Source organism: Hyalella azteca, unplaced genomic scaffold (assembly GCF_000764305.2).
Source record: "Hyalella azteca isolate HAZT.00-mixed unplaced genomic scaffold, Hazt_2.0.2 contig12697, whole genome shotgun sequence".
In the NCBI taxonomy this organism is placed as follows: Eukaryota; Metazoa; Arthropoda; class Malacostraca; order Amphipoda; family Hyalellidae; genus Hyalella; species Hyalella azteca.
In genome coordinates, this window is record NW_025942649.1 from 72,719 (window position 1) to 90,359 (window position 17,641).

The 17,641-nt window shown below is 40.2% G+C and overlaps 1 protein-coding gene across 2 annotated transcripts in view; it reads left to right on the forward strand.

The window, feature by feature from the left end:
- The window catches only part of LOC108664519 (protein Wnt-4), a 57,977-nt gene extending 42,336 nt beyond the window's left edge, over positions 1–15,641 (forward strand). Inside the window, exons 3-9 of one of the 2 annotated variants that reach the window (XM_018151115.2) lie at positions 3,784–4,338; positions 4,623–4,751; positions 5,025–5,214; positions 9,568–9,703; positions 11,106–11,204; positions 11,605–11,811; positions 12,734–15,641. In XM_018151115.2, the coding sequence (XP_018006604.1) occupies positions 3,784–4,338; positions 4,623–4,751; positions 5,025–5,214; positions 9,568–9,703; positions 11,106–11,204; positions 11,605–11,811; positions 12,734–12,895 (1,478 nt within the window). In that variant the 3' untranslated portion in view covers positions 12,896–15,641. The remainder of the gene's footprint in view (positions 1–3,783; positions 4,339–4,622; positions 4,752–5,024; positions 5,215–9,567; positions 9,704–11,105; positions 11,205–11,604; positions 11,812–12,733) is intronic. The other variant, XM_018151116.2, reaches the window with a different exon arrangement.
- Positions 15,642–17,641: the final 2,000 nt, after the last annotated feature.

Consider the following 17,641-nt stretch of genomic DNA (forward strand, 5'->3'; position numbering starts at 1 on the left):
GATTAAAGGAATGTCAAACAGCTAAGAATGCAAGCACCATCCCATTCATCCCCTTCACGGTGAAGGCATGCAGAAGCCAACGCTCCATTCACAGCGGTGTTCTGCAGGGCACCCGATCGCTATAATTTCTTCTAGGTAGCAGCAATTATCTCTGTTATAAATGAAAAAAAAAAACATGTATGAGGGTCCCAAAATACAAATTTTCTTCACAAAATACAACTTTTCGCGGCGACCGCACCATGCACCCTTACACCACCACCATGAAAGGTGCCGAACAAATAGATCGGGAATCAATGTTTTGATCACTTGGTCTTCTTGATGCTTCGAAATCTTAATAATTTGCTTAGCGAACATATTTGCCCATAATCTTTGTTTCAGAGGCCATTTCAATTAATTTAAAATCTGAAGCCGATGCTGTGAATGAGTTTTGTTCCATTATTGCGGTTTTCTTCCAATAGTAGGAACAATCTGAGGGAATGAAGGACAGGATTTCTCCCCTCAGTGCCATGACAAATAAAGTGGCTCGTTAAAAATAATGCCACACGAGATGCCTCTCTTGTCTTTGTTTGTGCCTCGTCTGGTGGTTCGTGTTTGTATTTAATCATCTCGTTCTGTATCGTAAGTAGCGTCGTTTATGGTATAGTAAGACGTGGGTGGTGATGTTACTCCAGTGTTGGATTGGATGCCGCATCGTCTTTCAATAAACGAGGGTCCGGCCAGACACAATGTTCCTGAAAGCTTTGGCTCTTCTGATGGCTATTGGTGCTGTCGTTTAGCCTTGTAAAACGATCCTTACAATTGCTCTGCTTACTGCATTACGATCGACGGCCTCCGTATACCGACCTGCCATGCATATTCTGCTACTGCCAGGAATATGTTAGTCGCTACTGCCAGGAATATATTTTTCTCTATATATACAGCTCCTGTCAGGAATATAATAGAGTTTAGGACGCATGATCATTAAGCTTCGCTAATCTCATGTCTTACTTCAAACTATTAAAATTGGCATTAAAATTATCATATGTCATGTATATTGATCAGATTTTCAATCTATTATCTACAAATTTGTGCAATTCTTGAATGACAATATTCGGAAGGCCAGTATTCGAAATATCAATTTAATCAGCTACCCTAAACTCCTTCGCGTAGCAGAAATCCTGACATTAGTCGAGGTCCTACTGTCAGGAAGTCCTGCACAAACAATCAAACAAAATTGGGTCCTATTACGTCTGTCATTATCAATTGAGTGCCTCGTCTGGAGCTCCGCTCGCGTATTTCTTTACACTGAAGTAACAAAAGCAACTCACCATCTCGTGATACGTCCATGCCGCGTCCACCCTCCTACCCGAGAGGTAAGTGAGCGTCTGAATATTCATCCAGCGTCGCTAAATATTGCGTATTTTACGGACAACCCTCGAAAGCGAAGGCGAGTTGCGCGTGTGACTAGAAGTTACAATGTCGAGGAGAGTCGAGTCACAGAATGCATTGAAACGAATTCAAAACATCAAGATAAAAGGTCGCTAATGAAAATAAAGCCTGCCTTAGATATAAATTTCAGACCTTGAACATAAGAGTTAATATAGCTGGTTTTCATTTCATTACAGTGCATTAAAGAAGCTTGCTTCCTTTAAATGAGTTTCGAAGCAATAATTTACAATCAGATCTTCTCAATAGAGTACCACTTTGAGTACCCGAAATTCTCTCAAATTATAACCACTCGTAATCACCGGACTTCCTACTTCTGTCGCGGCCTTCACTCCACTTTCTCGAGGAGTGAGAAGTGCATGTTTGAGTGGCGTCCTGCGCGTCCATTGTTGTCGCATGCCGCGCGTTCCAGAGCAGAGAGCGGCCAGACCTGCACTGTCCTCCAGCCGCCGTGGTCGCCATGCAAGCATGAAAATATTGTTGGAAGTAACTAGAGGCAGCAATTATCTGATATTGAAGATAAAACAAACATGCTACCACATTGAAGTTCTGACCATAGAGGGATCAATGATTGTTTAATGAAACTCCACAGCTTTCTACTACAAATTAATTCAACGGGAATATTGAAATATCGATTTGTATAGCTAATCTTACTATTCGTAAGGTAAACGTCTTCACGACAACATTATTTATTACAATGGACATCTCGTATTAACACAGCTCGCTCCCTAGGTTGTTGAGTGAAGTGAGCAGCAGTGTGATTTACCTAACAACTTTCGACAAGATTTCTTTGGTATTTTAGTGTGTGTAGAGCTTTTCCGTCCTAAAGAGAATTTAGGTTAAATTTATTTGTTTTTGTCTTCTATCGATAATATGTCCGTAAATATTCAAAGAATAAAATTAGCGTGACGCAAACTCATAACAACAATAGTATTTTTCACACACACACACTCACACACACATGCGCTGTATGCAAGAATCTAAATAAAACAGATGCATGCTTTCCACTCCTCCCTGCTGAATGCCTTTCAGTTTCTCGTTTCGGCCATGAGTTCAGATTTGGCATCGCGGAAAAATGCTGCGTAAAATGCCTCGTCATTCGCCGCGGTCACTTGCCTTCTAACGAGAAGATTTGTCTTGCAGGCTTAATTGAGCAAATCACGCGGCCTCGAGGGTACAATTCAATTATTGATGATACTCAGAGTGATTGAGTGAAGCCCATAAGAGCGGACGGCACAAACTTCACAGGTAATTTCACGCGTTCGGATGCGCTGTAAAACCTGATCTCGATGTCGCGTCATCGCGCCTCATGCTGTCTTAATGTGGTAGGTGGATGGTCTGGATGAAGAAGTTACTTGAAAAATGTTTTGATCGATGCGGATTGTTCATCTAAAAATGATGGATCTTGTTCTAAGAAGTACGCATATTTCTCTAAATAACGAATTAAATAATGAATTAAATTCTCTAAATAATTGTTTCCATATGCGCCAAAAGTGTTATCCTCAGTCGGACTTTTTCATTGCAGACGATCGGCTTTTCGTAGTCAATAATTCAATATTTAGTGAACATGAATTTCACTCTTTTAAATACGAATTTTATGAAGCTTGAAATGCTTGCTAAATCCTTAGCAGGACATCGTGAGCGAGGGCTTAGTTGTCCATGAAAATAGATACCGTGACGTGCGCTGGATGACTCTAATTCCTATTCCGAACCTCACAAAGTAAATTCCAAATGATTAATTCCATGGTGCCAGGCAACTTTCTAAGGAATCTTCTCACAGAGGGAGTCTGTCCAGCAACATCGCGGCTCCGTACAGCTGCTGTAACTTCGTAGTAACGGCCTTGACGCTCGTTGCACGCCATCGCTCCTTAGAGTGCATTCTACGCTGCCCTTTTGCAACCTTCCATCACTTTAATGAGCCTTCATCACTGTTCATTAGATTCAATGGAAATCACACATGCACAGGGCATCGTGATGAACGGTGGCTTCAAGAGAGTGAAAGAGAAATATACCGGCTCAGCCATGAGTTTACGTGAGATCAAGCGTGCCTCCTTGATTCTGAAGTTGACAGTCTTGTTTTTTTATGACTCCGCTGTTCCATCAACCTGAAGACAGAAATGAATAATACTACGTAAGCCTTAAAATAGCGAATGTTGTTATCTGCATTAGCAACAAACTTCCACTGAGATAGCTGGCACCTCTCAGTGAGTCTTCCTCTCAGTGATCTTATGATTAGCCAAATATGTAATCCTAGTAGAAATTATTTTTTCATATACAGTGCATTTCAGTGTATTTCCGAGTCTTTTTGATGAAAATAATAATAAACAAAAAATAACGTAACCGTTTCTTCCTTTCCAGCGTTGCCTCGAAATGTGCGGAACGACGTGATGCAAATGGATGAGAACGACAGAAATATCAGCGGCGCTCGCAGCCCCAATGAATATAATAAACTACACTCTGCTTCCAACAGAGGCCCAAACACCAAAAAGAAGAGACAGTCTCCTATGGCGGCAAAATTGAAATCCGGTCCGATTGACCCGTATAACAAAAACAGTCAAAACAGGAACTCATACGGCACTCATCATTATGCACAACAACATGGCAATAGCTATAACTATAACAACAAGTTTTCTTATAACGTCAAACGTGAGGAACAGTTCTATGCCAGTGGCGTCAACAGAGCTGCTGAGAGCCTCAAAGCCGTTCCAACAGACGTCTTGGATCATCGCTACAACGATGTAACTGACGCCACGATTGCATACAACAGCAACAGTAACAACAGATCCGTGCTGTCTCCGTCTGACGTCATCATTCCTGACGTATCGACGTCTACTTCTCGCAGTCCCAGCCTCAGCACCTACACCGATGGACCTCTCGAGCGACCGGACGAACCGTCGCGTGTGGAAGATGATGGTACGTATTATTCATCAGGCATGCAATATTAGTGTCATAGCCTCAAAACTGTTTATGAATCCGAGGTTTGAACTTTGCCGCAGTATTCCATAGCATTCTCGCTAGAAAACATAGAGCCTTTATTTTTTTAATGAATACCCAAATGTACGTTGTTGTGCGTTTAAGACGTCGATGACTTTTTATTGTAGGATCAACTCACGGCTAAATGAAAGAAAATTTGTCAAACAATCACAAACCTTTCTAGTCGAGCCTCTTCTGAAATTTATTTCCCAATGTTACGACAGAAGAAGACCGACGTCGACGCAAGCGGCCGCGTCGAAAAGACAAGAAGAATCGACGTACGTCGGATAACCGGAAAGACAAGAAAGTTTCATCTTCCCTCGTTCCCTTTCCGTTCCCTGTCGTGCCACGAGGTAGAGTGTTTTCCCTCATTTGCGTACACGTTTTTTGCACAGATAATGTAAACTTCACCGTTCAAATTTCTTCCCACTATACCTATAAACTGTGATTGGTATGTTGATATTGAGGTAGATGAGTGTGACATGCAGGATAAATAATGGCATGAAATATGTCAACTTAACAAATAATTAGTGAATGAAATTTACTAGAATTAGAATGAAAATAATGTTTCTAAAATTTTTATTTTGAAGAATGATTGACTTATAATTAGTGGACATGTTCATCAGGCACGAGGGAGTCTGCGTTTGTGCACGCCATCGCGTCGGCGGGCGTCGCGCACGCCATCACGCTGCGGTGCTCGTCAGGGGCGCTCGACGACTGCGGGTGCGACCACTCTGTCAAGGGACAGACCGCCGAGGGCTTCCAGTGGTCGGGCTGTTCCCACAACATCGCTTACGGAGTGTCGCTCAGCAAGCGGTGAGTCACGGCTCTGCAACGCAGAGCCGTTATATTTAATATAACCCGTGAAATGCTGGACGAGTGTGTTAAATATTTAAACTAAGCAAAATTCTCGACTTACACAGTTTAGCTAATAATACTCGTTTATATTATGTATCAGTTTTACCGAGTAGTGTGGAAAAAATCTATAGCGCCCATCAGCCTGTTCCCTTCAGGCAAATGGCGTTGAAACAATGTTCATCGTGACTTGATTCAGATGAAACAACTTTTAATCGAATTTATTTCTACGTCATATGGCATGTGGTTATTGCGCTGCCTCGGGACGTAACCAGAGCTGCTGGTAGAGGCAGGACGTTAACAGAGTTGCTGGTAGAGGCGGGACGTAAACAGAGTTGCTGGTAGAGGCGGGACGTAAACAGAGTTGCTGGTAGATGCGTAACGTTAACAGAGTTGCTGGTAGAGGCGGGACGTAAACAGAGTTGCTGGTAGAGGCGGGACGTAAACAGAGTTGCTGGTAGAGGCAGGACGTAAACAGAGTTGCTGGTAGAGGCGGGACATAAACAGAGTTGCTGGTAGAGGCGGGACGTAAACAGAGTTGCTGGAAGAGGCAGGACGTAAACAGAAGACGTAAACAGAGTTGCTGGTAGAGGCGGGACGTAAACAGCTTCCTTGACGTAACCCCATAAGAAATAGTCTCATGGGGTGAGATCAGATGATCTCGGTGGCCAGAAGTGTAGAGCCAGATATCTTACTTTCCTAAGCGTCCTACCCAACGCTCAGGAGGTGCCTGATCCAAAAAGTTTTAGACATCATGATGCCAATGAATAAGTTAAAGATGCAGTTGTATGTTAAAAAGAATTGAATCGTTTTTTTCCGTTGGTGTATAAATAATTCGTTTTTAATTTGCACTAAAATAAATACGAATTTATTAAATTGGGTCCATCATTAAGAATAAAACCTATATAACATATCGCTAAATAAGCCTCAGTGACATTCATGGAACCGAACACTTCACCTTTCCTGATTTTGATTAGCATTCTTCATCACTCATTGTTTGGCTTTGAAGAATACCGTATGTGCTATTTGACCTTCATTTTTGTCTGTATGAACTTAAACATATGCGTGTTATAATAAAATACTAGCATAAATATCGAAATTTTTCGAAATTTAAAAATCATTCACGAACCAATGAGGCTGAAGCATTCCTATATAGCCGCCAGAAATAAGCCCACAATCGTCGCCATAATCTTATGCCGATATAAATAACCCTAATGAATATTCGTTGTTGCTCGCGAGCGCCTCTCGCATTTGATGCGATATCCTCTTAAGTCGCACCTCAAAGTGACACTCAAGCTCTGAGACAAGCGGCGACGGCCTGTCTCTCCCGCTCAATTATATCCACTGGACCGAGAGCGACGCATCACCGCCGCATTAAGCGCTCTGGCAACGCCACGACAGATCTTGAGTGGCGCGATCATCCGCAAGATTTAGGAAGAACCATTTGCTAATTTGACGGAGGGAAATTCTCTGTGTACATTTGCACGAATATCGTAATTTTTTTACTGCCTAGTGACGTATTAAGTTGGTTAAAATGATGAGAGTATATAGTTTTTTATAGGCGTGTAGTGTTTATAGTAGTGAGAGTATATCGTTTTTTTCTGAAAATAAAATTTTATTCCCATTAATAGTTTCAACTTAGATTTATTGGAAAGCAGTGCAACCGAATCTGTGCATATAACTCTGCGGTATGACTTGTTTGATTTAGACTAAATGTTTCAGCGTCACACCTCATCATTCGTGCTGCCGGTTAATTGTGTAAACATAATTGATAGGGGAAAGCAGGTGCAAAGGACATGAGGGACAGTAGGATAAGAAGACAATTATTTAATATATTAAAGGGTAACATGAAAGACAGTTTAGGTAGTAATGGCACAGAAATCAGTTAATTGATTGAGACGGTAGATAGAGGTCTTGTAACTTTAATTATATAAAATAACTGCCGTGCCCTACTGGCCCACACGTACCATTGTACTATTTTTCCCCTACTATAATATTTCCCAATGTCTTCTTTGTTCATCAACAAATTTGTTTTACTGTAGGAACAAATATACTAGAAATGTGAAGTTTGATGTACACGATTTGTATAATTGAAAAAAGATTGTAAACTAACGAAACGCGGTTAATTTCGTTTTTACGGCCTCAGTAAAAGCTCTCAGCGCAATTAGAGTTCTAGTTTTTGCTCCATGATGACATGAAGGTTTGCCGGAGCTGTCACTGCTCCTGACGCTTCGTATAAGAAACACACGCAACAGTACGGCAAAAGCTCCACTAAGAAATTTCCCACCAAACCCTTATAAAAGAACTCGTCGCTGATTTCGAGGCCACAAAAACGATGTTCGGTGCCTGATGTCTGAGCTCACTGCTCTGCTGGAAATTCTTGGCTGGTTCTAAGAAAGCCTTCGTACGTAAAAAAATGGCTGTAGCTGGACCGTACGACGATTAGCACTAAATGTTGTGTGCCTCTACAATAAATTAAATAATATGCTTTTAGTGGCACGCGGGATAATAATTAAGAAAGCTTCATCATTGGGATAAATCTATTACTTGCAGTCATTACACGTATAACAATGATTCATGCTCGCTTCCATGAAGCAGTTTCTATAACTTTCTTTTTATTTTTCTAGAAACTTCTAGATTTTCTAAAGTCGTTTTAATAACCGTAAGTTGGCACACGTCTTTAAAGGTTTTATGAAAATAGTTATCATTTTTAGAAATTTTATTACATTTAAAATCACAAGAAGCCATGATCTGCAGACATATTAAACCTTATATTTGTTGTAATGTCTTGCTAAGTGGATGACCAGTGCCTCTTGTTGGCTTTCTCTCTGGAATCTTTCGTTATTATTTGAACTTACCAACAGATATAATCTTTGAATGTTAAGATTTAAAATTTCTTACTGATCAAGCTGCCGTATTAACATGTTAATTTTTCGAAACTAAAGTTTGATCGGCTTGTGGATCGCATTTACTCAATGACCTCATGCCTGGCTACTTAACGCCATGTCAACCAACGATAGTGTACCATATATGACCATGCTGCTTTTGAATGCTTAATTATTACTCAAGAAAAGTGCATCCACATTTTCAGTTCTTAAATATAATATAATTATGACTAATATATTATATGCTTGTATGTAGAGAACCACAGCCGCTGCAGAGATCGCCCCTATTAACGTTCCCTGCAGCAACAGCCGTATATCGGCGTTATAGAAGCTGCAACAGCAGCAACAGCTGTAATAGCCAAAGTCGTAAAACGACCAAAAATTAGTAGTAACAGCAACGGAGGCAGCAAAAGCAACACTGGCAAAAGCAGTGATAGTAGTAATAGAAACATGTGTAGTAACAACAGCCATAGAGAAGCCGACGTGAAATGCACTAAGAAAACAGCTCAGTTACAGCAGTAGCAGCAAAAGCATCAGTAAAAAAGCAGCAACATCATCAGCAGTCGTAGAAGCATTAGCAACAGTAGGAAAAACAACAGCAATAGAACTACCTACAGCACCACCACAACCGGCACCATTATCAATACCACCAACTGCAGCACAAACACCACCACCACCACCAAGACCACCACCACCACAAAAAAAACACCACCACACCACCACCACCACCAGCAGCAGCAGGCAGGGGCTAGAGGGCGCGGCATGGAAGGCTCTCGAGCACGCGCTTATCTCGCCTGGAGGGGTGGGGGGTGAGGGGGGCCCGAGGAGGGAGGTGAGAGGGCAACGAGTGCACGGACTGGTGATGTGGACATGCAATCAAGAGAGGAGTGTGAATTTAATAAGGAGTAACCTCCAAGTATATAAAATTGTTAATTTCAGATTTGTGGATCCTCAATATCAAAATCCTTTATATATAAAGTGATTTTTTGCTTAATATTCGTTCAAACTCAAATTTTATTTTATTTTTTATATTTCTTATGTTCCCTTCGAGTGAACTTTTTTCTGTGTTATTTGATATATTCCCACTATTCACCATCATATATTAATTTTGTAAAGTGCATTTCTACATTTTCGAAAGCAGAATTCTCACTGTCGGTCTGAATCAATTTTACGAGGTTAGGTTCTGTATGGCTCCTGTATAAATGCCAAATATTGCTTGATTGTAAGCACAATTGCACATGTACACAATGAAAATATCGTGCCCATTTATTTTGTATGTATTCATCTACACACCTTCACCCTCACCCTCACCCTCACCCTCACCCTCACCCTCAACCCTCACCCTGACCCTCACCCTCTCCCTCACCCTGACCCTCACCCTCACCCTCACCCTGACCCCCACCCTCACCCTGACCCTGACCCCCTGCAGGTTCGTGGACGCGCGCGACAAGAAGAAGGTGCAGCGCGCACAGCAAGCCATGCGCCGTCAGCCGCGGTCCACAGGCAAGCGCAACCGCGTGGCCCGCGCGCTCATCAACCTACACAACAACGAGGCCGGGCGCCAGGTGAGAGCGTCTCTTGCATCGAGCAACCTGTCTGTCTCATTGATATCTGCGCATGCGACGTACATTACGGCCTTCAAAATAATTATTTAGTTCAAATTTAAATTGAAAAATATATCCTGGTAACAATTTATCTAATATTTTGCGTTTAAAATATGCCTGAGCGCTTAGATATGCATGCGGGCCGATGTATGGTGGAATCACGACATTGACTGTGCATATTTTGATACCTAAATTGGCTCATATTTCCAATACTCAACGCCGCGTGAAAGATTGACAGTTGACAGATGACAAAATTCCATTCAGATAAAGTCTATTGCATGACATGAATATTCAAATATACACGGTCAAGATATCAACAATTAACTACTGTTACCTCTTGGTACTGTAGTTTATACTTTGAGCGTTCACATAGATGAGCGGACGGTTTCGATAGATATTATTTTGTGATATGAAACTTGCTGCTTTTCACTGCCAACGAAAAGATTCCAAGTCAATTATAGGAGCCGGGAAGGGGAGGTGTGGGTGCTTGGGGATGTAAGTGCAGGAGAGTGAGGGCCTATAAAACCTTTTAAGTCGACCTGTAGGTGACACTCATGGCCCCTGCCTTAGTTGCGCGAGACCTGAAGGCTGAACTTTTCGAGATGAACTAACCCCCTGCGCTTGGAGTACGTTGAAGGTTCTTGGTGTTTCTCATAAGTCTATTATTAATATGAACCGATGAACATTGCGCTACGTCTTGCCAAAGCATATTCTATAGAAATGGGAAATTTTGTACCGTTCACTGATTATCGAACTCAGTAGTTCAACCAAATTCTGCCATTGATGCCGGACCAAAATTAGAGGTAGATTTTTCATCATCAATCTAATCGACTGATTCAATTTGAGTATTCTAATTTGTAATAAAGATATTTCAAATATTTATGATTTATTTGTGGGAGTTCTTCGTTCAATTATTCTTGGCGCAGTGCCAAAGGTAGTCGAATATTTGGTGCGGCTACCGTAGATTTTCTGGCGTTATTACGATGAAAAAAAACATTAAATTCGTTCTGTAATTTTTTTAGTAGCCAATAAACATCGATATTATCGGCAAAGGCTAAGTGTAAACGTGGCAATTGAGTGAATTGTTCAATGAGCATTTTTGCCCGCTTTCATTCAATAAAAAGCGATTAACTATCGCAGAAACTCTCTTCCAGCACAGTCATAATTTGATTCTCATCTGATCTGGCTCACATATCTTCCAATAAATACGAGCATTTCGTTAAAATATTTCAATAATCTCAAATTCAAGCGGGGATTTCATTCTTGCTTGTCACATTTAGAACAGTCATCCTTGATTTATTTAAATTCTAGAGAATTTATGCTGCGACTGGCAATCTAAATACTTGTATGTTTCCCATCACAGCTACTACAGCAGGACATGCGTGTTGGCTGCAAGTGTCATGGCGTCTCCGGCTCTTGTGAGCTCAAGACTTGCTGGCGGCAGATGCCCGCATTCAGAGAGGTATTTCACTCCAGTACGCATAAGAGAGACCAATAAAAATAAGCACTGGTACAGTACGATGTCATCAGACGGATCCGATAGAAATTATTTTTTATGATTGGACTTTGAAAAAGTGCAGTTTGACACCTCTTTTAAATATTTATGAATTGGACAGTATTGTTAATTTAACACCATGTTGATTTGATGAATTAATTATATGATCGGTAAAGGTGCTCGCAAAATATTATCAAAGGAAACTAATTCTAACTAAAATCCCTTTATTTTTAATTAAGCGAGAGCATAATTCAAAGTTGTCCGAAAACCCCCAAAAATAGTTGTACTCATTTTTAATCTAGCAAACGTCGATTTTTTAATCATACCAGCATCAGAAAATCCATTAAGGAAAACAATTCAATTACAGGTCGGCGAGCTACTGAAGGAGAAGTTCGATGGCGCCACGGAAGTGAAGCTGAAGACTGTCGCGGGTCGCCTGAAGCTGATCCCTAACAAGCAGCTCTTCAAGTCCTTGGCTGAGGATGACCTCGTCTTCGGGGCGTCGTCTCCCGAGTATTGCGACTTCGACCCTTCAGGAGGATCCCTCGGCACCCACGGCCGCGTCTGCAACAAGGTACTCCCACCGCACATTATTCATGCTATTACTTTGTTCTTGATTCTCTCAGTAGAAAATTTATGATGTATTTCGACAAAGGTATTCGCGAGACAAGTTTCTGACGGCGGTTTTTGATTCGCCACTGACGAGTTTGCAAGTTGACGAGGTGGAGTTTGATAAATTCAGCGCTTTGTTGTAGTGTCAATGCGAGACAAAAGATGTCTCCCTTCCAAAATTTTACTTTCTACTTCTTCCTCGATTTCGACCAGAATTTACTCAATTAACCACGAATTCCTAACCTGAACTCACTGCTTCAGTCGTGGTGATACTTGATAGCCCTAAGCAACGTCGCAAGAGCAACTTTCATTAGAAGTGTGCAGGAGCAACTTTCATTAAAAGTGTGCAGGAGCAACTTTCATTAGAAGTGTGCAGAAGCAACTTTCATTAGAAGTGTGCAGGAGCAACTTTCATTAGAAGTGCACGCACCCGTAGCTTCGTGACTGTGGCAAACAATTGATCGTGGCAAACGTGACTTTGATGACCTCAGTATCAAGCAACGTGTTTTTTTTTTATTCGAACCCGTGCATTTCGTGACACATCCGAGTCACATAGGCTCGGGAGCACACGAATGAATGTGTCCGCTTGATTCATGCTATACTCGACGTCAATGAAATTATCTGTACAGTTTTTTTCGGAACGGTCAATGATACTGTATATCAATTCTCGTCATTTTTAAAAATGGAATTTGCACCGTTGATTTGATTTTGAATAAATGATGATCAGTCTTAATTACTTTATTGCGAAAATAAGAAGTCGCCAATAGCTTTGTCGTTCGTTAGTTCAAAATCATTCGCGTTTCAAAATTTGAGCCTGATTGCATTCAATTGTAAGGGCGTGAAGACTTAGGTCAAAATTTCAGGGTTTCATTTATTTTTCATAGACGTCAGGAGGAGTGGACAGCTGTGACCGCCTGTGCTGTGACCGCGGCTACACCAGCAGCCAGCAGCTGGTGCAGGAGAGATGCTCATGCAAGTTCCACTGGTGCTGCTACGTCGAGTGTCGCACCTGCCTGAAGGAGGTCACTGTGCACACCTGCAATTGAAATTTCTCTTGCATTGAAAAAATTATTGCTTTTGAAAATCGAATCGCCTGAGATAACTCTTGAGGAGTTGCTAATTAAAAGTTCTTGGAACACCATAAAGATGCTAGGCGGTGCGTCGATCATACCGTTCATCTGTTGCGACCACTTAGCATCACTCAGAACATAAGTTTTCTGTAATTTTATTGGTTACATTGACTAATTGATTGAAGGCGCACACGAAAAAATTTGAACACCTGTTGTCCACCAATCGTGAGAGACTTGTGACCCGGTCAGTGAGATGCACGGAGGAACAGCTACTTCTATGCATGCTGGATGCTTAGATTTTTATCGACTGAACGTTGATAATCTTTTTTACTTTTGGATCAACGTAAAGATCAGCTTTTGTTGTCAAGTGTACGGAGGTGCACTGCTGCATATAAGGAAGCGTTAAGACGAACCGAAGGTATTTGAACGACGTGGATGTACTTTTTGATGTTAAAAGTACGAATGTAAACATTCACGTTTGTTTGCAACGATCTATAGAACAATCTTAGGCTTGTAAAATCTCTATTTTGAGACCAAAATCGAGTTAAATAATGCAGCTCATGTGCCGTATTTATTGTAGCAACTAACAACGCTTCACACGCGAATGTTGCATTCGGATATTCGTTTATGCAGCCCATCTTGTAAACCACATTTCGGTGTTCTGATAATCATGTCCCCATGACTGAAGTTTTCTTATGAATTTTAAGGATTTGTATTTGTTATTGTAAATTGCAATGTTCTTCTTAAGTACTTATTGCAATTGGCTCGTTAATGAGACTATGTCTTACGAGCATTATTGATACTTAATTAATGTCTCTGTCATTCAAGTTTTTGAAAGCGACATTTTTGTTTCTCTTTGGTCGTTCAAGCGCAAGAAATAATCACACGAAAAATATTTCGTGAGCTTTAGTTTGTTCAGTAGAACTCAACTTGGTGTTTACTTCCTGCTCTAATAACATTAACTTGAATCTCAAAATAGAACTTTTGTGGCACGTTCGTGTAGATACGCAAGTTCTCATGCGTAAGTTCTTATTCAGTACGATGATTTACCAGATAATAATGATGACCTTTTGCCTTTCCGGAACTCAGGACAATGTCAACGCGTATACGAAATTTGCCTCATAAATGTATATTTCTTTTTCTGAATAACCATTTTATTCATGAAGATGTGAATGAGATGCAGCATCGTACGCACTAGTTTCTTCTCACTAGATTCATATTTGATCGTTTCGTGTACAGGAATAGTAACAGTTATACTGGATACATTAATTAATTGTCACTTTAGCATAAGACTTATTGCATTTATAGCTGTTTGGATAACGACTGTACAAATTTAATTTTACTTCTCGGAATAAATTGTTAGAAATATGGCAATGAGCCATTTAGATCTGCGAAAAGTAGGATCATAGAATTTAACAAAGTAGAATTACAGATATAATGTATGTTGGGTATTCGTCTTGTATTGAAATTCGCCATTTCCTGAACGGCTTTAGCGGAGAAAAAAATCAACTTAGAATGAAAAGTAATTTCAACGCATATTTGTTTTGAGGACAGACTTCACCTAACTATACATTTTCGAGTCGTAGTGTAGATAGCAATAAGCTGAGATAGCCCATGTCAACTTCGTCCTAGATTACGCTCCATGCCTAAAACCATTAAGCGAAGGCACGTCCGTCCTCCTAATATTGGCTTCTTGATTCTCCTCAAGTCAGTGAGTTCTTGTGGAAGAAAATGATCACATGCTTATCGTTGATGATAAAGTTCACATATCTACACTTCCTATTCAGGCTCCTAAGATTATGCTAATGTGTTTAACACGTACACGGCCAGCAGTTAGAGATCCGTGCAACCGTCATTTGGAGGAGGATTGAATTAACATTATTATGTTAGTGAAGAAAATACACGTGCGCAGACATATATATTTTACGTAGGAACAACACGATAATATCTGCTGTTAAATTGGACACTTCTCATAAAATTATCCTCGATACAATTGTCAACTCACTATTATTATAGGTATATTCGTTCATATCTGTGTAGGGTCTTTGTACATATAAACTGGTCTGAATTATTGTAAGGCAGCTTCCAATCTCTGTCGTAACGATAAAAACTATTTCTATGAGACACGAATATAACTTAGTTAGAATAAACCACTTATTTCATCTTACGCTCTAGTGCTCGTAAACAAACAAGAAGTGTTATCGTATTCCAAATAGGAATTAAGCAGATTCCAAATCTATTGAAAAATGTATTTCACCTTGCAACTCCCCAACTATTTAGTTTCGACTAAATTTCTCTAAAGGTCATTATAAGCCCATGATACATTTTTTGATGCCATTTATCAATTACTTACTTAATAGTATATGTTATAAAATGAACAGGGTCAAAATTTCAAATGTAACAGGCAGCAAATGGCATTTTATTTGTACTTGTAACAAGCAATATCTGTTGAAGTGAATGCCGATCTCCTCCATGGCTCGTTGCATTCTATAAGCTTTGTCTGAAATCTACGCTATCTCACGTATACAGCATGGAGCAAACCTCCTTCATTTATCGTATATTTTTTGGCGCATAAGTTGTGTTTGATGTCTGTAAATATATTATTGCTAGAGTGTAATTAAATTTACTTAGAAAATTTTGTAAATAATCATTCATCTCATTATCTAATTTCGAATATCACTTGCGATTTCTTTGTGCTTTAACGACAAATCGAGCAAACAAAGCGCAGTTTTCTTGCCCTTACAATGCAATCATTACAGTTTTCTTGGTTAGTTCAGGTTCTGGAATAGAAAAAAATTATTTGGACACAAATTATTGTTGTGTACTCAATTGATGCTGATTTATTTTACGAAGGATCGATGTCCTGTGCGTAGGAAATGCTAATATTTGGAAAATCCTAACAGTCGAATTTATTAAAAGCTCCCTTGATGGGAATAAAAAAATGCTCCACGTTATTCCGAAAAGTGTTAAATTACTGCGGTATTTTAACCTCGTCTAACTAAAGCTCTCTTTGATCCGCAAGCCCCAAATTATTTACGCATTCTCGTCTTGTAGGATATAATTTCATAAAGGTCATAAAATTTTGTTAACAATGCATTTTTCGCTTAAAAAATAATATTTGATTATTTTTTGCAACCTGTTCGGTGTTTCTGTTGATCGCTCTTCCTGTGCCGATGCTTAACAACAATGCATTCACAAGCAATTGTGATCGAGGTCCTTCAAGGTTACATAACACCTTAATACCACACATTGGAAATTATTAAGTAAGATCATCTTTTCCATGTGCAATCCGGTAATTTTTAACGAATGGGGCTGATAACGTTTACTGGGCTGATACGTGGCAGCTGCAATTTAATGCTGACAAGTGTACAGTACTTTATCTCGGGAAGTACAATGAACAGGAAGATTGCAGTATGAGAAGACATGGTTTCAACGACAGAGTAATGATTGAAAAGTCTAGTGTGGAAAAAGATCTTGCAGTTCATGTCGACAAGGAGCTGAAATTTTCTAAGCATGTTGAAACGCAAGCTAACACATCCAACAAACTTCTTGGGCAAATCAGACGCTCATACGAGTTCCTAGATGCAAAAGCGATGAAGCAGTTGTTTGTTACTGTAGTGCGCCCGAATCTAGAGTTTGGAAACGTTGTGTGGTCACCGAGATTTGAAAAGGACTCCGAATCGACACCTCAGCGAACTCGCCTGCGAACTGGCCCGCGCACTCGATTACAAAACCTAACTTCATTTTCAACTCAACCAGCCATAAATCCATCAATAATGAATGGATTTCACTCAAATTTAGAAAATAGGTAGATAATATCAATAATTTGTGGACGGAATTATTTCAGATTTTTACATCGCTAACTTTTGTATTAATACGGAAAACCTAACTTCATTTTCAACTCAACCAGCCATAAATCCATTAATAATGAACGGATTTCATTCAAATTTGGCCCAGTGGTTAAAGTACCAAGATTGACGCACTAGAGGCTAGAGAGGCGCGGGTTCGATCCCTGTGCGACAGTTTCTGGTCAGAATCGGCAAGGAGGCCGGGCGGTTAAAGCACAGCAGAATTGTAGCAGTGCGTTGCGAGTTCGAGACCTCGAAATGCTGTGAATGTTCTGCGATGTTAAGAATCGGCGACAGGCCTACGGCCTAATAAACGCTGAAACCGCTATTAAATTTGAAAACTAAGTAGATATTATCAATAATTTCTGGACAGATTTATTTCAGAGTTTATACTAGTTCAACCATGGACATAGCTAACTTGTGTTATGTTATGAATGAATCAAGTTTATTGTTGGAATTTTATGGTGTGTCGATGGATGGAGTGTGAAAAATGTACAAACAGGTCCCAGTTTATCCTGTGTTAAGGAGTGCAGGTTTTTCACGTTTAAAGAGATTAATCATTGTAGAATTTTATTAAAATCAAGCTAATTCGAATAGCAATGCAGTGTAGTTTTTCTATAATTCACAACATTGTGTTTCTTCCGAGATTTAGGAGATGAGTTTCTGGACTCTTTGGTGCGTACCGCGCCTGAGAAGAAACTGCGCGTTTGCGGTACCGACTACCGCTGTACCGCACAATAACTGCCATCTCAAAGGAGGAACTGGTAAGACAGTTGAATATAAAGATAATGTCAAAGTGGAACAGTTGCTGGCTAAACAATATTAGAAATTCAGGGAAGGGCCTCTTCATCAGCTTAATCAAAGGGGAGGTGGG